Source organism: Gymnoscopelus braueri (assembly GCF_963280865.1).
Source record: "Gymnoscopelus braueri genome assembly, chromosome: 14".
Classification (NCBI taxonomy): domain Eukaryota; kingdom Metazoa; phylum Chordata; class Actinopteri; order Myctophiformes; family Myctophidae; genus Gymnoscopelus; species Gymnoscopelus braueri.
The window spans coordinates 15,783,748-15,803,028 of NC_137619.1; the positions used below are offsets into that span (position 1 = coordinate 15,783,748).

Here is a 19,281-nt window from a genome sequence, read left to right on the forward strand (position 1 = left end):
GGCCAGAGGAATCCACCAGCAGAGGCGACCTAGCCACACATAGATGGAATGTTTAGTGGTAATTAAGCTTAGAATTTTGAAAGGATATGTTGGTGTTGCACTCCAACAGTTATCTCCAACCTGCCATACTTGATCTTGCCTCCTACGTCTTTGAGGGGAACTTCCTCTAGGACGGTCTTGAACCAGGCAGCGAACTTCACCATGCCCTAGCACAGTGCCTAAACACGTAGGCCCACTATGGCAACTGGCAAGTGATAGCCATTCTGCAGCCTACTGCTGTGCTGCTATTTGAGGCTTTGCCAGCGCATCCTCAGAGTCATAAGCTAACTAATCTCTCCAGGTGACAGATCCTGACATCTTTATCAATCCAGACGTTGTAATAGACACAGACCTGTCTTTCAGAAAACAAGGTAGTATAGGGTCATCAGCAATCATAAGTTTAATGTGAATAATTTGAAGAGCATCAGGCACTAGTTGTTGCTGTCTGCTGCAAAGCGTTTTGTATACAGTACTATGAGTTTTCCCTATTACTGAATGACAACTTGGTCACAGGTGTGACTACACTTTTAAAGGTGCTATAAGTGATCTGTTTTGCTAGCAAAAAGTACTATTAACATGTTTATAAAACTCTATATTCTGATACTAATCATTGCTATAAACTTGATTGATTGAATATTTATTAACCGTTTGCAAAGACAAGCACAGGAAAGTACAGTTCAATACAAGGTCTGTTAAGAGGATTTTAAACCCAAGAAAGCACTATGGCTTGTTTCCATTCCTTTGTCCTCAATTCATCGAAAAACCTTGAGTGTTTTTTAAGTAACGGGGGTCTCCCCGTCTCTCCAGATCTTTAGTAAAGAGGACATACATTTTATATATACATACATATTGGTTACAAATGTCATCCAATCAGGAGAGAGAACCCCACAAAGATCATTTATCAATATTGTCTGCTCATTTATTTGTTTGATCACTTCCCATTTCACTTGTTTTCCTGAGTTCTCCTGATTGGCTGAAATTGGTATTCCAATTGATTGCTATGGGAATATAGAGCTATTTATTTAAAACATAAAAAAATTAAATAAGAAACCACTTACACCACCTTAAGCCTATGCATTTACTCTATAAACAAATCCTAAAAGTACAAGGTAAAAATCGAATCATGTGGATCTCAGGATCCACATAAACTGCATGTAATGGCTCCAATGTGGATCTTGGACTTCATGTGGCCAGCCTAGGACATCACATGTCTATGTGAAATAATTCTCAATTTACTCTGATGCATGCTTGATGCAAAATTGTATTAATAATCTTCCACCCCTCCTCCTTAGGATTCCCAGCCGATCCTGGAATTGGCATGTGCCAATGTGCCATTAAGACTAGACTAGACTAGACTAGAGCATCTAATATCATCTACTTTTGGTGACTGGATACTGCAGTTTAGGAAGACAGCTTTTGGTAAAACCTTCTGTATGCATTTGTTATATTCAGCAATCTACTTAACCACTTGGCATCCCAATTTTTGGGCATGTCATTATAGGTGAAATATATATTTTGTAATATATATATATATTTTTAAAAGTAGCAGATCTATAAGCTCACAACCTGCCATGTTACGTGTTGTGAGATTGTAGATTGGCTATTTTTTTAATAATTTAGAAATGTTTCGTGGTTAATTGCTCAAGTGGTAAAGTGGTCAACCAGCTCTATACGTACACTTTTTTTCCAGACATTTACAGAGAAAGGCAATAGATTAGATAGAGATAGAATGAGGACAGGCACATTGTTATTTTAGCTTTTCAATTATTAAATCCAGATGTGAGTGGTATCTCTCTCTCTCTGACATCACCCGCTCATTCTGAATTTGCTCCACTTCTCCCTTTGGCTGAGAGCAAACACAGGCCATGTACCAGATTCCCTGGACATGTAGGGGAATGTCAGGTATCATGCTCAGTCTGTGCATGACTCAGTGCATTCCACTGCAACCACGGTGTCTTAAGGCTTAGTGCACTCTGTAGCAGGACATGCCACAGGATGTGATACAATGGAAACAATAGAGGTCAGGCATGTAAAAATACGAGTTCAAGGCCAGAGGAGTGGTGAAAGGTAAACCACGGCCATTGAAACCTGTCTTCATAAGATCTTTACTACTGTTGTGAGACTTGAGGGTGAAAAGACTGCTGCTCATGAATACGTAAACATTAACAGACGAAACTGTAAACAGTGCCTTGTGGAATGCTATTAGTATTAAGCAGCATGGCTCCAGGAGGGTGGGGTGATGGAACCTGTTATGTCTCTCACCACCGGTCAGTCAATGCCTCTTCTTGCCTCTGCTCATGCTCTGCTCTTCTGTGTTCACTGCCTCCACTTTATGTAATTGTATTCAACGCATGTTCAGGAGTAGAGACCTCCCTCTGCTCAACTTGGTAAGGTAATCTTACCAAGTTCAGCTGCGCTGCTTATCTCTCAGCCAATCCACGCTGAAATCACCACAGTATAAATACACCTGCGATTGTATCACCTACCTGTTTAATTTTGCTGCTCGCAAATCCTAAATTCCCTCCTCCCCAACCACCTCCTTTCTCACCAATTTTGCTCATCTAACTCGTTTTTTTTCCTCCATCCTCCAGGAGCCCCAGGGCGGGGCAGTGTCGGAGCGAAGGCGACAGACCGCTCCTGAGCAGACAGACCGCTCCTGAGCAGAGCAACTGCGGCGGTCGCCTGGCTCCCGAGACTATACCCCCACCCTGAGTCTCGCCCCGCCTCGGGCTCCCCAGCAATACACATACATTTCATTGTGTTCAATAAATTCTGTTTAACTTGAGCAGAAGGTGTGGTCTCTTACTAGTGAAAACAAGTGTACAACAAGTGAGACTCAGATACCAGCTTTTAAAGACAACTGCCACAGCGATTCCCGATTCCACCTGTAACACTCACACACACACACACACACACACACACACACACACACACACACACACACACACACACACACACACACACACACACACACTGGAATCCTAAATGTTATAAACTTGGATTGCGCTTAATCATGCAATAATATTCACAAGCAGTAACACAGACACACAGGTGCTGACCAGAATACACACAAACTGCTGACAAACAAATCAGAAACAAATGCAAATGCTCTGGAGTGCGTAATTTGCATGGATTTTGTGCCCAGTTGCAGCAAGGTCTGCATTGCTGCGCAAGATGGCCCCCAAATGCAGCTTGAATGCACCCTTAAGTGCAACAATCTCTGAAGCATTTTCTACATCACTGAGTTGTGTTTATATGGGTACCAATACATAAAGTACATTCCCATTGAACTGGGACCTATCAGTTTGTGTTGGTGCAGAGGCCTCTCACCTTCATGATAATGTCTGCTTCTTTCTCCACCAATAAGGTGATGATCTCAGGCTGACCCAGGCCTGCAACCTCTGACATGGCTGTGTTGCCATTGGCGTCAGTGTTGTTTATCATGGAGAGTTGGTTGAGCTGTTGCTCCCTGCCTCATCAAACTCGATACCACTTGTATCTATCTCAAGAGCCTGATTTACTTGGTTTTGCATCGTGTCACCAAAACACCCAAAAAGTCCGATCTACAAGCTCACAATGTGTCTCAGTGCGACATATTGTGAGCTTGTGGATCAGCTATTTTAGATGTGCGACACCAGCATGCAGCTACAGTAAATCAGGCCTTAAGTTGGAGCCTGGCTGCCTGAGTACAATCATCTTTGGTAATTGACCACAGCCTGTCTGAGAGATGAGCATTTTAAGTCTGGCATTCCCAGCATTAAGAGCTCAGACATTGTGCAATATAGTAAATGAAATGACTGGATTCATGATTTGACATTTAATCTTTTGCATGTTTAAACATGCCAAGATTTCATTATCAGGAGCTGAATGACTTCTCTTTGGGTGAATTAAGGTTTTGACCAAAGTAAAAATCAACAACTACAACAAATCATGTTATTTCTGACATTTCTTTACACACAAGCATGATTTCACCTCCCTGAACTACGTGGACTTACTGTGCCTTGTGATCAAATACTGATTCCAGATGCAGGTTCAGCAATAGCCCATTTTCCTTTTCCTCACTTCCTCTTCCTTTTTCCTCTGATGCTCCACCTCCTCACAGTACAGTACTGCAGAAGCCCTAGATACATGTCAAAACAAAACATAACACTCGTTTCCAGGTTGTGCTTAAAGGCAAATCAACAGCTATGTTTTCAGCAGCTCTATTGGTTAAAGTTGCACAACATGCTCACACACAATGATGATATTGTTCTACCCGCTCCCTGACAGACTTGTGAAAGACCTGTTTCAAGTTATTATATTTAAAGCTGCAATCCATAACTTGTTTTAGTGAACAAAATGTTATTTTGGCCAATCTGTATGGTAGAGTATGTTAATAAAATATAACTAACACAACTGTGGTGGTTGGAAATGGTCCCCCTGCCCTGATATTTAGTTCCTGTGATTTTGTAGGACCACTACTGGTTGACAAGAGGTATTGCATGAAACTCAAATGGAAATAACATACCATCCCAAATTTGCTCTCCGATAGCTCAACAGTGAAAATCCTGTGCAGGCGAACATGAAAGTCACAGATGCAGCTTCAATGCGTTCTTCTGCAGGAACAAAATACTTCAGTGAAAAATATTTAAGAAAACTGATGAAGCCTCATGGCTAAATTCATCGTTCAAACCAATGTATGCAGCAAAAACTCTTGTTGGACCTGAATGCACAGTAAAATCCTCACTGTTCATTTATTTGACTGTGCATAGTATTTCACTATAGTCTATAAACAGGCACATATACAAGTAGATACATGTTGCTGTGGCCAGAGCATGTATACAAATTATACCACTTAAACCCTAAATACTTCATTGACAGGTGTCCCCCAGGGCTCTATACTAGGTCCATTCCTTTTTCCCCTTTACTCCATCTCTTCGCCGAGAAATAGCTGGCCTACAAGATCACAACAGGTCTCATTGCGATGAGTTGTAAGCTTAGGGCAGCTGTTTTTCTGCTGAATGTTCGCCCCAGAATACAGACGCTATGAGTTCATGTGATTAACCAAACTTTCACTAAAATTGCTATTGACAGTGACAGTGATTATCAAGAATCTCCTATGTTTTGTGGCCTGTTGCAACATGTTTAATCCCACATTCAAGCCCAACACTCACCTGGTCCCACCCAGCTACTTTTAGGTTTAATTTCAGCTATGTTCTATTATTTTTATCCTTTTTTTGCATTTACTTACAGGTGACACGCAATTAACCACTTAAACCCCAGCATCCGTATTCTGCGGAAAATAGCAGATAGATCGGCTATTTTCAGCAAAGATATTTAATGTAGAGCTGGAGTGTCCATTTCTACCCTTTCACATTTAAATGGACACTCCAGATTTTACTGTGTGCTGCAGTGCCCATCACAGCAGTATTGCTCTTGAATTGATAAAGTAGGATTGACTAAAACTGTACTGTATATCTGCAATGAATTCAAATTCATATCTGCACTGAATTCAAACGTATCTTTGAATACATTGAATAGACTTTTTCAACAAGGCAATACTCCTTACTTTATGGTAATCCACTCTGTTGTATAACGTGTTTACCCTCAGGCATACCTTATGGTGACCTCACCTTGACAAAAAAGAAATTTAAAAAAAGATCCATTGTTAGTACTGTGGCTGTGTATTCAAACACTGTGTGTAATCAGTTCCACTACGTGTGTTTGATGCAAACATGGCTGAACAGGTCTTGGGATAAGGAAGGGTTAATGTGAAATACTACTGTTTATAAAAGCTCCCGTTTCATTTCACTGCCTCCAGTGCTACGAAGCTGAACAAGCACCCTAAAGCACACAGTGCTGTTTAAGATTCAAGACTGTTATGGTTACATTACATCTTATATACAAGTACACAAGCGTCAAATACTTTGGTTCCGGTTCCTCAACATTGCAGCTGCACTAGCAACAATAACAAAGAGATAGTTATAGAATAATAGCAGACTGACTGTAGAAGGTGGAAGGGTAAAGAAATACACTTAACCCCTAAATGCTCCCGGTCGCTGTATTAATGGTGCCCACTGCTCCTAATAGTTAGGATGAGTAAATGCAGAGAACAAATTTAATGTATGTGCAAATATACAGTGACGAATACACCTTTCCCCCCCTATTTAAATAAGTATGTATATAATATTATGTATGTGCGTACAGCACTGTATACAGTATGTGTATTTATTACTGAGATCCTCAGGGGTAAGAGAACAGTTACATATATGTATGGCTGAATCTTTCCCCATGTTACGGTTTGCAGTGAAGCAACTATACTACATGCACTGAATATATATCATGTATTCCTCCTGCTACTTTGTGTGCTTCGGGTGGGGCCTAAAGAAGGAACAATGAGGAATTGTCTCCCAGATGTATCACTTCCTTTACTGTAGTTACATCAGACTGCATCCTGAGTTGACTATTTTTATGTGCACTGTGGAGTTGCTCTTAAAGGGGAATTGCTGTTAACTTAGGTTAACTTAGGTCCTGGTTCAATGATTGGAGATGGACTGATAAGTCCAACAACATACCTCTGATTTAACCTCTAACGTTCTTGTACACTGTGAGAGTTTACAATACATAATAGTTTACTGTGTAGTTACATACAATCCTGTGTATATTGATACTGATGGGTTGTCTATAGAACCTGAAGAGAAACAAAGATAGCAAAAGTATAATGATGGCGTATCCTTTTGCCAGAAGTGTTACTACTTCTGACCTTTGAAATGTTGCCCTGGGCTTGGCCTCTTTGTACTGACCCCATGCTCTGCTTGTGTTGAAGGGTTCATCTTTCACAAGGTGATAGCAAAGTATAACTATCATCATCATAATCATTGTCACCATCCATACCACCACCACCACCACCACCACCATCATCATCGTCATCATCATCATTGTCATACTCATGGTTAGAGTTCCATACATCATTTTGTGTTTCTTGTTATAGCAAGTTTCTTAGGTATTTGTATTACTGAAATCATTTAAATAATCATTTTATGAATGAAATCATATTACATTTGACTAAATCAGATAAATTGGCTAATTTGGTTTTAAGAGAATCATCTCCTGATTTCCTGGACTCTTGGTGAGTGTCCATCAGAATCAGAATCAGAATCAGTTTTATTGTCACATCACAGGTTTACAAGGTAAAAAAGTGGGTGAAATTCTTTTTTGTACATCGTTCCCATCGCAACGTTAGTTTCCATAGAAAGAAGAGGGGGGGGGAGAAGAAGAGGGTGGGGGGTAAGTGGGAAGGAGATCAAAACAAGAGAGCAACAGAAGGCCAGACAAGTTATCTACATATTTACAAATTACCTGAGATAATAAAAACTAAAAAAAAACTAAACTAAGGTGCCTGAGCATAGCAGCAATGTATTGTATACTGTGCATGTTATACTTATACTGTGCATGATAGACAATGGACGTTAAGGTGCTTAGAGGAAAAGGAGCACAATAAAAACATCGTAACTGTGTTAACCACACACACGCACACACGCGCACACACACACACACACACACACACACACACACACACACACACACACACACACACACACACACACACACACACACACACACACACAAAGGTGCCAGATCAGCTTTTATCCTGTGGGAGAATGGGGCAAGATGAGACACATTTTGCTTGTAGTTCACCCATTGATCACTGAACAAAGTGCATGTTGCTTTGGAACAACTAACCCCTATAGCAGGTTAAGTTGATAATATAGCATATATTGCTTTTGGATTCTTTGAAACGTGATGTCTCATCTTAACCAGTGGTTCTACTTTTATTGTAAAACAAATGGACGCACATGATGAACTTGAACCTGAACTGAATGTGTGGACGAAAGAAAGTGCACCCTCTTTAATGATTCATCTGAATTTTGACCCAAGAGTCAATATGGCAGGTTAACTACGTTGTGAGTGCAGTCTGTGTAACAGGGAGACCTGTCTCCATTCGGGGTTCTGTGTTTAATTGTAAAAGTTATTCCAATTTGATATGTGATACTACTAATACTGTTGGTTTAAAATAAATGTACTTGATTATCTTGAGAAGCACGTCTCTGCTCCCTTCTGTGTGTGGTTACTTTAGCACTTTAATTGATTCCTTGGATGAAACTCCCAGTGGCAGTGAGGTGGCGTAATCGAAGTTACTCTGTTATATTTCTGCCATGGTTATGCATGGGTAAAGTTCAGTCAGAACTGAGCAAGCATTGAGTCAGTAAAAACGTCATATTCTGTGTAAGCGGTATGTGAGCGGTACGTGGTGGAAAAAGTACTTTTTTTTTTTTTTTTTAAGTAAAAGTATCATTACTGCAATGTAGAAATACAAAAAATATATAAAAGTATAATATTTGCCTCTGAGATGTAGTGGAGTTAGCCTTGGATCAATATTAGATGTATTTTATCGAGTCTGACTTTTACTTTCGTATACGATATTCTTGGCCTGCACCCCCCAGTGCGTACTTTATTGAAAAAACCTTATATATATTTTTTTTGTACATGTATGGAGAAGCACGGGCTTTACTGGTGAAAGTGCAGGACGAACTGGGGGGTGCAGTCCAAGACTAGTAGATATAAAAATGTCAAAATCGATCCAATAAATCTATGATAGTCTTGATCCAATAAGGCTATTGGAGTGGAGTAAAATTACTGAAAATTGGAAATACTCCAGTAACATAAAAAATACCTCAAAATTGTACTTAAGTACAGTACTTGAGTAAATGTACTTAGTTACTTTACACCACTTGTAAAAACATCATGTTGTGTGTCGGTGCGAGGCGGGGCGACAGACAGTTCCCTATTGGATTCTCTGGTCTATGCCTCTATCACAAACATATTCCTTCTCGCCAACATGCCTGAAGCATGATGACAGTGAACTGGTTCTGCTGGCTGTGGAACTGAAGCACTGTAGTATAAGAACAACTTTTGATGAGTCCACTTCTTCTTCGGACGAAGATCGCGACGTCACTTTTATGACAAAAAGCAATCGGATGAAAAGAGAACAGTTGAAATGGCCGGCAACAGTTGAACTGAACTAAAGCTTGACGTTATTATCAGTAAGGTAAGAAGGACTCTATAATATCTTTAATGGGAAGTTATAACATATGGAAACTATTGTTACTGTTTAATTACACTGTTTCCAAGCTGTAACCACGAGATTTTGCTTTTTTTAATCTCACGATTTAATCATGTTGAAAATCTACCTGAATAAACTGTAGGCTACATAACACCAAAACTGTGAAAACTATCTAATCTAATCTGATTCCGCACTCTCTGAATATCGTTTTTTTTCCTTCTATATAACCCAAACTCTAGAGAGGTATCTTAGCTCTCATGGGTATTTTTATTTTGAATTGAATGCGTTGTATGTAGGCTCTTTATTTTCCCCCTATTTCGTCAGTTTTCATGTAGGCTACAGTATGAACTTGCAAATGGAGGATTTGGCTGGTTTAGCCCACAGGGAGGAGCCACGCCCATAGCCTGCAATCCTGTGGTCCACTTCATCTGTGTTCTGTTCTGTTCTGTTCTGTTCTGTCCTCTGGGCTTAGGGTTGGCAGGGGCAGAGACGTGCTCTCCTAAATCACACGCATGACAGTCACAGAGTCAAAAACAATTGTACAATTTCCACACAGATTTGAGATTTATGGGTCATGTTATTGGTTTAAAAAAGTTTCAAAAATATTCCACATTTGTCACTTTTCCCCCCATTTAAAAAAAAATCTCACAACATGTCGCATTCCGACGGGTTGTGAGCTTGTAGATCGGCTATTTTCAAATAGCCGATGTACAGTAGGCATATATAGGTTTAAAGTGCTCATGTGGCCAATCCTGTGGTCCACTTCATCTGTGTTCTGTTCTGTTCTGTCCTCTGGGCTTAGGGTTGGCAGGGGCAGAGACGTGCTCTCCTAAATCACACGCATGACAGTCACAGAGTCAAAAACAATTGTACAATTTCCACACAGATTTGAGATTTATGGGTCATGTTATTGGTCTGAGACCCACAGCAACTGGTGCTACTTCGATCATTGTTTGGAGTTTTGAAAATAATGTGTGGTTTTCTAACTGATCATTAAGAACATTATTTGTACATTCATCTAGTAATAATGATTATAATTAATGATTATTACATACTTATGATTTGTAATGTGCTTTCCACTGTAAAAACAATGTCAAAGTGCTGTACGAGAGAAATAAAAGAGCTTTTTTCCCTCTTTGTTTTTCTCCTAGAATTATGGCACATCGCTCTCAATGTTCCTCTGATGGGGATAATCCCCTGGACCCAAACTACCTCCCTCCTCACTACCGTGAGGAATACCGGTTGGCTATCGATGCACTTATTGAAGAAAACTTGGAGGGCTACTATGAATTCCTCCAGAGTGTAGATGTGGTGGACTTCCTATCCAGACCGGAGATCGAGTGCATTCAGTCCACTATAAAGGTCCCCCGCGAGAGCAGCCAGCCTGAACAGCGTTACCTGGAATGTGCGGGTGATGGCTCTTCTTCAGACACTTACTGGCCCATCCACTCTGATGTCGATGCCCCAGGTCTGGACCTCGGCTGGCCTCAGCTGAATCGCTTCATTGGACCAACTGAGGTCACCACTCTGGTCAACCCTGCTGAGCCTGATATGCCCACCATAAAGGAGCAGGCCCGGCGACTCATTAAGAACGCTCAGCAAGTAGGTATTTTACTTTCTATCAGGTGGTAGACCTTATACACAGATGTAAGAATAAAAGAAGTCTGCACAGGCAGCTGCAGACTTCTTTTATTCTTACATACAGTACATACATGTTGAGTTTTTGTCCTGCACCAGCGACATGCATGGATGTGATCATGTGCATAACAATTCCTTTTGAATCAGACAGATGTCATAACTGTATACACAGTTCAAAACTGAGTATTGATTTAAAAGTGCTGTAAGTGATATTTATTGTTAAAACAAAAAGGGTTTTGTTGAAATGTTAAAGCTCTATATTCTCATTGTAATCATTCAATTGATATACCGTGTTTGTTCAGTAACATCGGCCTCACCATCTCTCCAGCTCTTTAGTAAAAAGAAAATACATTTTCAGGTCAGGATATACATTTTTGGCCAATCAGGAGAGAAAACCTTCAGGGTCAATTTTATAGTGTTCCAGTTCCAATTTAGTTGGCAATTTATTTTTGGTTCATCACTTCCAATTTGACTTGTTTATCCTGTATCCTTTGTGAGTTCTGTCTCCTCCTAATTGGATTAAATTGGTAGCCCGAACTGAAAATGAATTTTCTGTTCACTAAATGGGTGGAGAGATGGGGAGACCCCTATTACTGAACAAACACTTTTTCTCCAAGTGATCCATGAGGGATTCATACTCTACAGTACTGTACAACCCTGAGTGTTAATTTAACGGGTCCAGTTGGCTACATTTGTACACTCTCAGAGTTGCAAATTGATAAATTGGCACTGAGGATGTTGCTGTGTTTAACAGGATTATAAGAGAAATATTTATCTATTCATTATATAATGCATACATTTATTCTTTGATTTCCAAAGCAAACCAGAAATATCAGATCTGCTTTTGAGTGTTTTTTTTCTTCATGTGAAATGTTTTACTGAAAGTAAAGAAACAAACAGTCAACAACCTGTTTTTCCTCTGTGTGGCTTTTGTTTCTCCGTAGGTGGTTGCTATTGTAATGGATATGTTTACGGATGTGGACATATTTGCAGATATTATTAATGCTACCATGCGGAATGTGGCCGTCTATATACTTCTAGACGAACAGAATGTACATCATTTCATCAACATGGTTTCCAACTGCCGGATCAATCTAGAGAGCATTCAGGTGAATAAAAAAAAAGATTGTTTTGTTTTTTACTTCTCTACAATAATTTGGAAGAACTTGGACGCAGCCAGCCATTATACATCACTTTAGAATGCTTGTGCAATGCTGCCATCTAGCTTGAGGTTAACATTACACGTTAAAATCCTCAGTAATTAATCCATATGTGAGTGTGACTAAGTAAACAAGTGTAACCAAATGGACCCTTACGGGTCCATTTGGTTACATTTGTACACTCTCAGAGTTAAGTTATTACTCAGGATTTTACAGTGTGTAAAACAAAGAGGTTGTGTTTTACTGCTACTTGACATTTACTGTGCGACTCACTGTCTGCCTTTCAGTTTTTGCGTGTGAGAACGGTATCTGGCATTACCTATCACTGCCGCTCAGGGAAGACATTCAAAGGTCAGATGATGGATCGCTTCTTGCTGACTGACTGCAGGGCTGTTCTCAGTGGAAACTACAGGTGAGAACGTTCAAAAATGTAACTGCTAGCTGTGTCAGCGTATTTTTTCATTTAAGGAATGTATTCATTGTGCCAAGTTGGCAAGGTTGAGATGACTTGATGTGCATGAATACAAAGCTTCCATTAATTGATATTTATTATATCTCTTTTTCCAGCTTCATGTGGTCTTTTGAGAAGATACACCGCTGTTTAGCACATCTCTTCCTTGGACAGCTTGTATCTACTTTTGATGAAGAGTTCCGGATTCTATATGCACAGTCCCAACCATTGATCATTGAAGACGTGCTTGCTCGAATTGAGGATTTTAGCCATTTACCTGAGGGGCAATACATCACTGACAACGCACCGCTGTACAAAGACCCCAGGATGTCCCTGTCCAGGGAGCCCTCATGTCCAGACGAGTGGAAGAGACAGCCCTTTGATGACCGTGTAGATATGGACAGGAAAAACATGCCCCTAAGTAGACATGATTCTATCCAAAAGTCACGAGACCCCCCAGTGGATATGTACACGTATCCCTCCCAGCAATTACGCATGGATCAGCCTTATGAGCAAGGTCATTCCAGGATGCCTGTGAATGTAAAGGATAGCCCCACCTCCAAACGGCACAGTTTCGCTGAAGGCTCCCATGGGAGACATCCTTACCAACTAATGCAGCAGCAAGGATTGCCTAGCTTTGAGAGCGAGGGGAAGCGGTTTCATAGAGAGCAGTATCCACTTCTGAGGACAGGACCAGAAACAGGTTATAGTGGCTTCCGGGGCCCTGGCTATCATCCATCAGACCAGTATCCTGAGTCTGGTTTACCACAAGATTTGGAGCTTGATAGCTTTGATCCCGTGCTTCACTATTTGTCATCAACCAGTAATGTAGATATGGACGAGGTCTCAGACAAAATATCGCAAACGGGGGAAGGATCGTCTCATCCTAAAAGATTGAATGCAGGCCAGCCGTATGCCTGTCAGACCTCTCCCACAGCTTCAAATCAACCTGATCAGAAGATGTTTTTTGAGGAGTCTAACGTGGGCCGTAAAGATCCAAAGGTGAAGCAAGGGCTAAGAAATTATAGAATCTGTTCATACCTCAGTGCATATGATGACCCGGTAGATAAAGAGCTGCCAGCCGAGCCACCACAGGCGGCGGAAGACCCCTTCGAAGAGTCCCCTTACTCCTTACAACGAAGGTCCTCAGGCCCAGAGTTATCGGTTCCAAAGATTCCAAATATTCGAGAGTTCAAGGTTCCACCAGTACCCAGGGCAAGTCAGCTGCCAAGTTATACCAAACCCACTGTCAGGGATCCTGACAAAAAAATACTAGATGACTTTATCACTATGATGGCGGAAACCAAAAAAACAACAACGCCATCAGTATCATCATCAACTACAGATAAGTCAGAGGAGTTGGAACCAAAGGAACCAAAAGACACTGTAGTTCGAAGGGAGTCATTCCGCAGACAAGTCAATCCGGCAGTACAAAGGAGCTCCAGGCTGAGATCATCTTTAATATTCAGCTCCCAACTGGAACAACAAGTCCCTCAAGACTCCCAAACGGCCTTAGGCCAAGCTGATGAGGAAACTGACAAAAATGAGGGTTACATTTCAAAATTACCCTTTGCCTATCGGGCTTTGGGCCAAAGGAGCTCTTTTGCAAAAGAACCATTTAATTGGACTCAGTATGTAAGGTCAGCCACTTTTGATAGTTCAAACACTGACGCCACCAAAGCGGATGCTAAGGATTTAACGAGTGAAAAGAAATCACAGGACCTTCCAGACAGAATGAATGCAGAAGGGGGACCAGCTAAAATGTCACCGTCAGCCTCTCAACCTGACGTTTCTCAAATTGAGTCACCCACAGTGCACCCACCCACATCTGTAATGAGCAATCTATCTTATGTAGACATGAATGATCCTGACAACAGGCTCATGTTTTTCAAAGAGTTGGCAGCAAAACGAAGAGCTGAGAAAGCCACCATAAAGCCCCCATCTGAATCAAAAACTGCCCCCAGCTGTGAAGAGGAGTTAGTGGTAGCCTCAACTGATTCTGAGAAAATTAAGCTAAAGAACAATCAAGCAAGTGCATCTTGTCCTGTTTCCTCGAAGCCACTTCTATCTCATATCCAATCACTAGAGGAACCAAAGCTGTCTAGTCCTGTTGTAAAAGAGCGCATCCCATTTCATCTTCCTACACAAGCAGATGGTAACATTTCTGTTCCCACTTTGACAGCTCCAACAACACATAAGCCTTCTTCTGAGCACATTCCACCAGATAGCCTTCCAGACAAAATTGAGGAATCTGCTAAGCCTCTAGAAGGAGAACCAGCTAAAATTTCAGCCTCTCAACCCGACCTTTCTCATGAAGCGTCACCCAAAATCAATAAGCCAGTGCACCCGCCCACATCCTTAATGAGCAATCTATCCCTGAGCAATCTATCTTATGTAGATATGAATGATCCTGACAACAGATTCATGTTTTTCAAAGAGCTGGCGGCAAAACGAAAAGCTACTATGGCTGCAGCAGCTCCACCTGAATCCAAAATCAGTGTGAAAGCAGAACCTGATCTCAGAGAGGACTCACATAATCTTCCAGATTCTTCCTTTAAAAAGCCCACTGTGTTACATGAAGCCTCCTCAGAACAAAATGCTACTCTACCGGATGTAGTAAATGCAACACCCACAAAAACATGTGGGCCAGTCAGTCTTCATCTTGTCGATGACACTAATGCATGTGAAAAGGATAAAAATCCTTCCAAAAATCTCACCGTCACTTCTGTTCCATTATTACCAAACTCTGCATCTCATTCAACTCCATTAGGTTCCCTTTCGTCTCATATCAACCCATCAGACTCAAGTTCCACCCCTCCCTGCAGTGTAATGCAGTCCCGTCACAATCCATTTCCTGAGACAAACAAAACAGAGCCAAATGAATCTCTTGGGCCCTCAGCATTAGAATCCTCCCCGTCCTCTAACCAAAGTCCACAAGAAACTCCCATCACACAAGCAGTGTTATCATCGGGGCCTACTGAAGTCCAACCTGATTGCATTACGCCATGCACCTCCTCTGAGAGCCCCTCAGCGCTTGTCTCTCCACACACAGATAATATTCCATCTGACAGTCATGAAAATGACTCCAATCCACCCACAACTACAATTCAGTCTACCACAGAGACAGATTGCGAAGAATCTGTTAATGCCAAACCTGGTACAGACCTTTCTATTTCAAAACCCGTCTCTAGTTCTGTGCCTCCATCTCCAAAGGATGTCAAAGATGAATGTTCTGCATCTCTTAGCCTTAGCCATGTGCCCTCTGACTTGCACACTAAGTCATCTTTACCCATCGCCTCTGCTCTAGAAATATCAAATTCTGACAAATCTCCTGTAGACATAAAAGGAGGTTCCTCATCTGATTCAGTCAAGCCCTACCCAGGAGACACTCCAGCGTTGACAGAATCCAGTGTGGAGTCTGTCATGCCTGCTGAATCCAAATCTGTCACCTCACCACGCCACCTGTCTGAGGCATCTATACCTGTTGAGAATAACAATATGGATCAATGTGAAGTTAGCAAAGAGCTTAAACAGAACAAATCCTCTGCTCTGTCAAATTCATCTCCCAAACACAACCAAAAAGAACCTGATCTCACCCTAAAAGGATATTCAACTGAGCACATGCCAACAGAGACTTGTTCTATTTTTAGTCCAGCCGATGACTCTGACTTCCCTCCTGATACTTCCCCATCTGAACCACACACACTCCACACACTTACACTAGCACAAGCAAGCATTCCGTGTGAGCTTACCTCTACAGGGTCTGTCTCTCCCTCTTCTGCTTCTACAGTACACAAAGTCTCAGAGACCTCCTCCCTTCCCAAACACACCCCAAAAGACAACTCTACAGCAGATATATCGGAAGAATACTCATCTGATTCTAGTCCAATTAAACCCTCCCCAGAAGTCACTACAGACTTGACAGAGCCCAGTGTGGAGTCTGAAATGCCTGCCGAATCCAAATCGGTCACCTCTACATGCCAACTGTCGGAGGCACCTACACCTGTTGAGAATAACAATATAGACAATCAATGTGAAGTTAGAAAACAGCCCGAACAGATTGACTCTTCTGCTGAGAAAGAAACTGGGCATGCCGAGGCCACAAATGTAATTAGCAAAACTACTCCACAGGAATCTGCCTGCCATGGAAAAGCAAACAGGCAAACTAGGGAGAAGGGAAACTCTGAAACGGAAGTGAACGCGCCGGATGAAGCTGTTCCCCTGTCACCACAGTCAAAGCAGCCAAAATCAAACCAGTCCCGCTACCATTCATCAACAGCCAATGTGATCTCCAGTAGCAACCTTAGAGATGATACAAAGCTGCTTTTAGGGCAGATATCTGCTAATAGCCAGAGCAGGGGTGAGCCCCCCAGTACATTTGCTGACACAGATGATTACAAAGAAGAAGAGGCTGACAAGCAAATGAGGATGGAAAAAGGTAGTGGTATCAGATCATTAAGGAGACATCCAAAGAGCGCTCAGGAAAAAGAGAAGACGCTTGAGAAGATGCAGAGTAAGCGGAAGGAGGGAAAGGTCTACAGCCGCTTTGAGGTACATTTATTATTTGCAGTGTTATTACTATATAGTATAGTATAGTATAGATAGCTCATTTGAATAAAAAGATGCTTTGTTTTACTCCACAGCATATCATTATTTTCATTTCTATATTTTATAGATGGCACCTTAACTGCAGACCAAAAGTGGAGAGTACAGAGAACAGAAGAAGATGGAGGAAGCACCCAAGTCCAATGGCAAGACTGTGAGAGTTAACTTCTGAACAGAGATTACAAACAAAGGATTTCTGACTGCTGTTTGCAAACATGGATTGAGGCTCCAAAAGTGTGAAACTATACTCCTTTGGCACTATACCTTCTTACCTTCTTAAAGGATTATTTAGCAGCAGCTACTGAAACCTGCTGTTAATTACACTTGCAATGATGAACTATGAGATATCTTTGTCTCAGGTGGCCCACTGTGGGTTTTTTGCTAGACTGCAATCATCAGTGTGAAAAGGAAACAGACATACTGTAGTGCGTGTTGGAATTTGTTATTACTGACTGGGTCAAGTGCAATGTAGAGATAACAGTACTAGATGTGGTCTTTGGGGTTGTATACTGACAGTCATCATACAGATGTCAGTCACGTTTAAATTGAACATATGATTTTAAGGTAAACTGGTTTGACAATGTAATACAGTGAGTCAGTGCTTCAATTCCACACTTTTGACATTTAGTTTTATCATCATGCATAAATATGGTTTTGTAAAATATGTAAAGATGCAAAGAAGTCAATGTCCTTATGCAAATAGGTTGCTATATGGAATGATCAAAAACAAACCAGAAATAAAAATGTAATTACATTTTATACATATTTTATATTATTAGTCACTATACGGTAAGTATTTCCTGGCACAAAGTATATAATCTACTTTTGTTTTTGCTAATGAACATATAATATGAGTGCAAGTGATATGTTCAAATGCTGTTTGTCTGAACTTATATTTTGAACGAGAACCTTAAGTAGAATTTTCTTGGATTATGTTGATCCCTAAAATAGAAAATACAGTATACTGTAGAATTTACATGAAAGTATTTTGTACACATATAGCTTTCTGATCTAAAAGCTTATTGTAGATTTTGTCTACTTGTTAATAAACCACCTTTTAAAATGGTCAGTCCTCTCCTACACTACTTTAATAAGCCCGAAAAACGTATCTAGTTACGGTTTTATTCCACTGCTTACCTGTTCACTCTAAGCTCTGGATTCTCAAGATGTCATCAAATTGCATCACTGCTGATGGATGAAATAAACTTGTGTAATTAGGCTAATCCATGTTCTTGTAGGCTACCTACTATATATATTATATATATTTTTTCTTTCACTTGAAGTATTTATCTTGATAAGAAAATGATCATTTATAATATATCCGTTCCGCTCAGTTTATAGCCTAATTAAAATTATATAATGTGCAAATGAGTGCATCTACCAAATTGAACTTGAGATCTCAATGAGAACTCAATTATCTTGAAGCAAATCAAATTATTTTTATCATTATTCTGTATTATTGAAGAACAATATGGATTACATAAAGCCCTGGAGGCAACAACAAAAGATCCTGCATGAGAAGATAATAGCTGTTTTGTGAACAATTGTTTTATTTTTATTATATTTAATATTACACACATCCTAGTATCTTTTAACATAATCTAAAGTCTGTATCACTCTAGAGTTGGCAAGCTAAGCAGCTAAATCTCTGCACTTGAGAACAGGAAAGGTTGGAGCCTGGAAGACACTGTAGACTATGCATGGTCTCCCCCTGGAGTTAATATGGGATAACACACTCTTGAATATGAATTGAACATCATCCTAGAGTAAAACCTTTACTTTTACCTTATAGTGTATCCATATGTTACCATGCCTCAAAATCTGTCATCCTACAGCCCAACCTACACATGTAAGGTCTGTTATGTAATTAGATCTAGTCAAAACATTCAATATACTTCCAGAACTATACACAGACTTTTATTCTAAATAAGCTACTAGTTATTGTCTCATATTCCTCTTTACTTTTGAGAGGCTTCCCTTGCCAGACTTCAAAACCAATCAAGCTTACAGTGAACCTGCTACAATCACATGATTCACTTCAATGGTTGTGAAACAGAATGCTTCTATCTACGTCATACAGTGGGCCTCTTGTCTTGGAATGTTGATTTGTTTCCAGCACTTACTACACATAGTACTATACAGTATGTCTTGATAAGCCCATGCAGAGTTACACTAATCTTACAATAAAGAGCCTTTCTTCGGAAAACCTTCACCATAGTGGATCAGGATCACTCTCTGATGGGAAAGCAGCAGCTACTTTGAACTTGTCCTTTTTTCTTTTCTTT

At 40.6% G+C, this 19,281-nt stretch overlaps 1 protein-coding gene across 2 annotated transcripts; it reads left to right on the plus strand.

The window, feature by feature from the left end:
• Positions 1-8,908: 8,908 nt before the first annotated feature.
• fam83ha (family with sequence similarity 83 member Ha) lies at positions 8,909-18,085 on the plus strand. 2 transcript variants are annotated; one of them, XM_080449982.1, is made up of 6 exons: positions 8,909-9,127; positions 10,294-10,744; positions 11,725-11,889; positions 12,228-12,352; positions 12,508-16,942; positions 17,067-18,085. In XM_080449982.1, the coding sequence occupies exons 2-6, from the start codon at positions 10,298-10,300 to the stop codon at positions 17,076-17,078; spliced, it is 5,184 nt and encodes a 1,727-aa protein (XP_080306108.1). In that variant the 5' UTR covers positions 8,909-9,127; positions 10,294-10,297; the 3' UTR covers positions 17,079-18,085. The 2 variants fall into 2 exon arrangements, with proteins under 2 accessions (XP_080306108.1, XP_080306109.1); XM_080449983.1 differs by having other exon boundaries at positions 8,909-9,122.
• Positions 18,086-19,281: the final 1,196 nt, after the last annotated feature.

Excerpts from the sequence above, each read along its gene's own strand:
- fam83ha (XM_080449982.1), top strand. The coding sequence starts at position 10,298 with ATGGCACATCGCTCTCAATGTTCCTCTGATGGGGATAATCCCCTGGAC. Across the intron at positions 11,890-12,227 it reads TCAATCTAGAGAGCATTCAG|TTTTTGCGTGTGAGAACGGT; the intron begins GTGAATAAAAAA and ends TCTGCCTTTCAG. Across the intron at positions 12,353-12,507 it reads GTTCTCAGTGGAAACTACAG|CTTCATGTGGTCTTTTGAGA; the intron begins GTGAGAACGTTC and ends CTCTTTTTCCAG.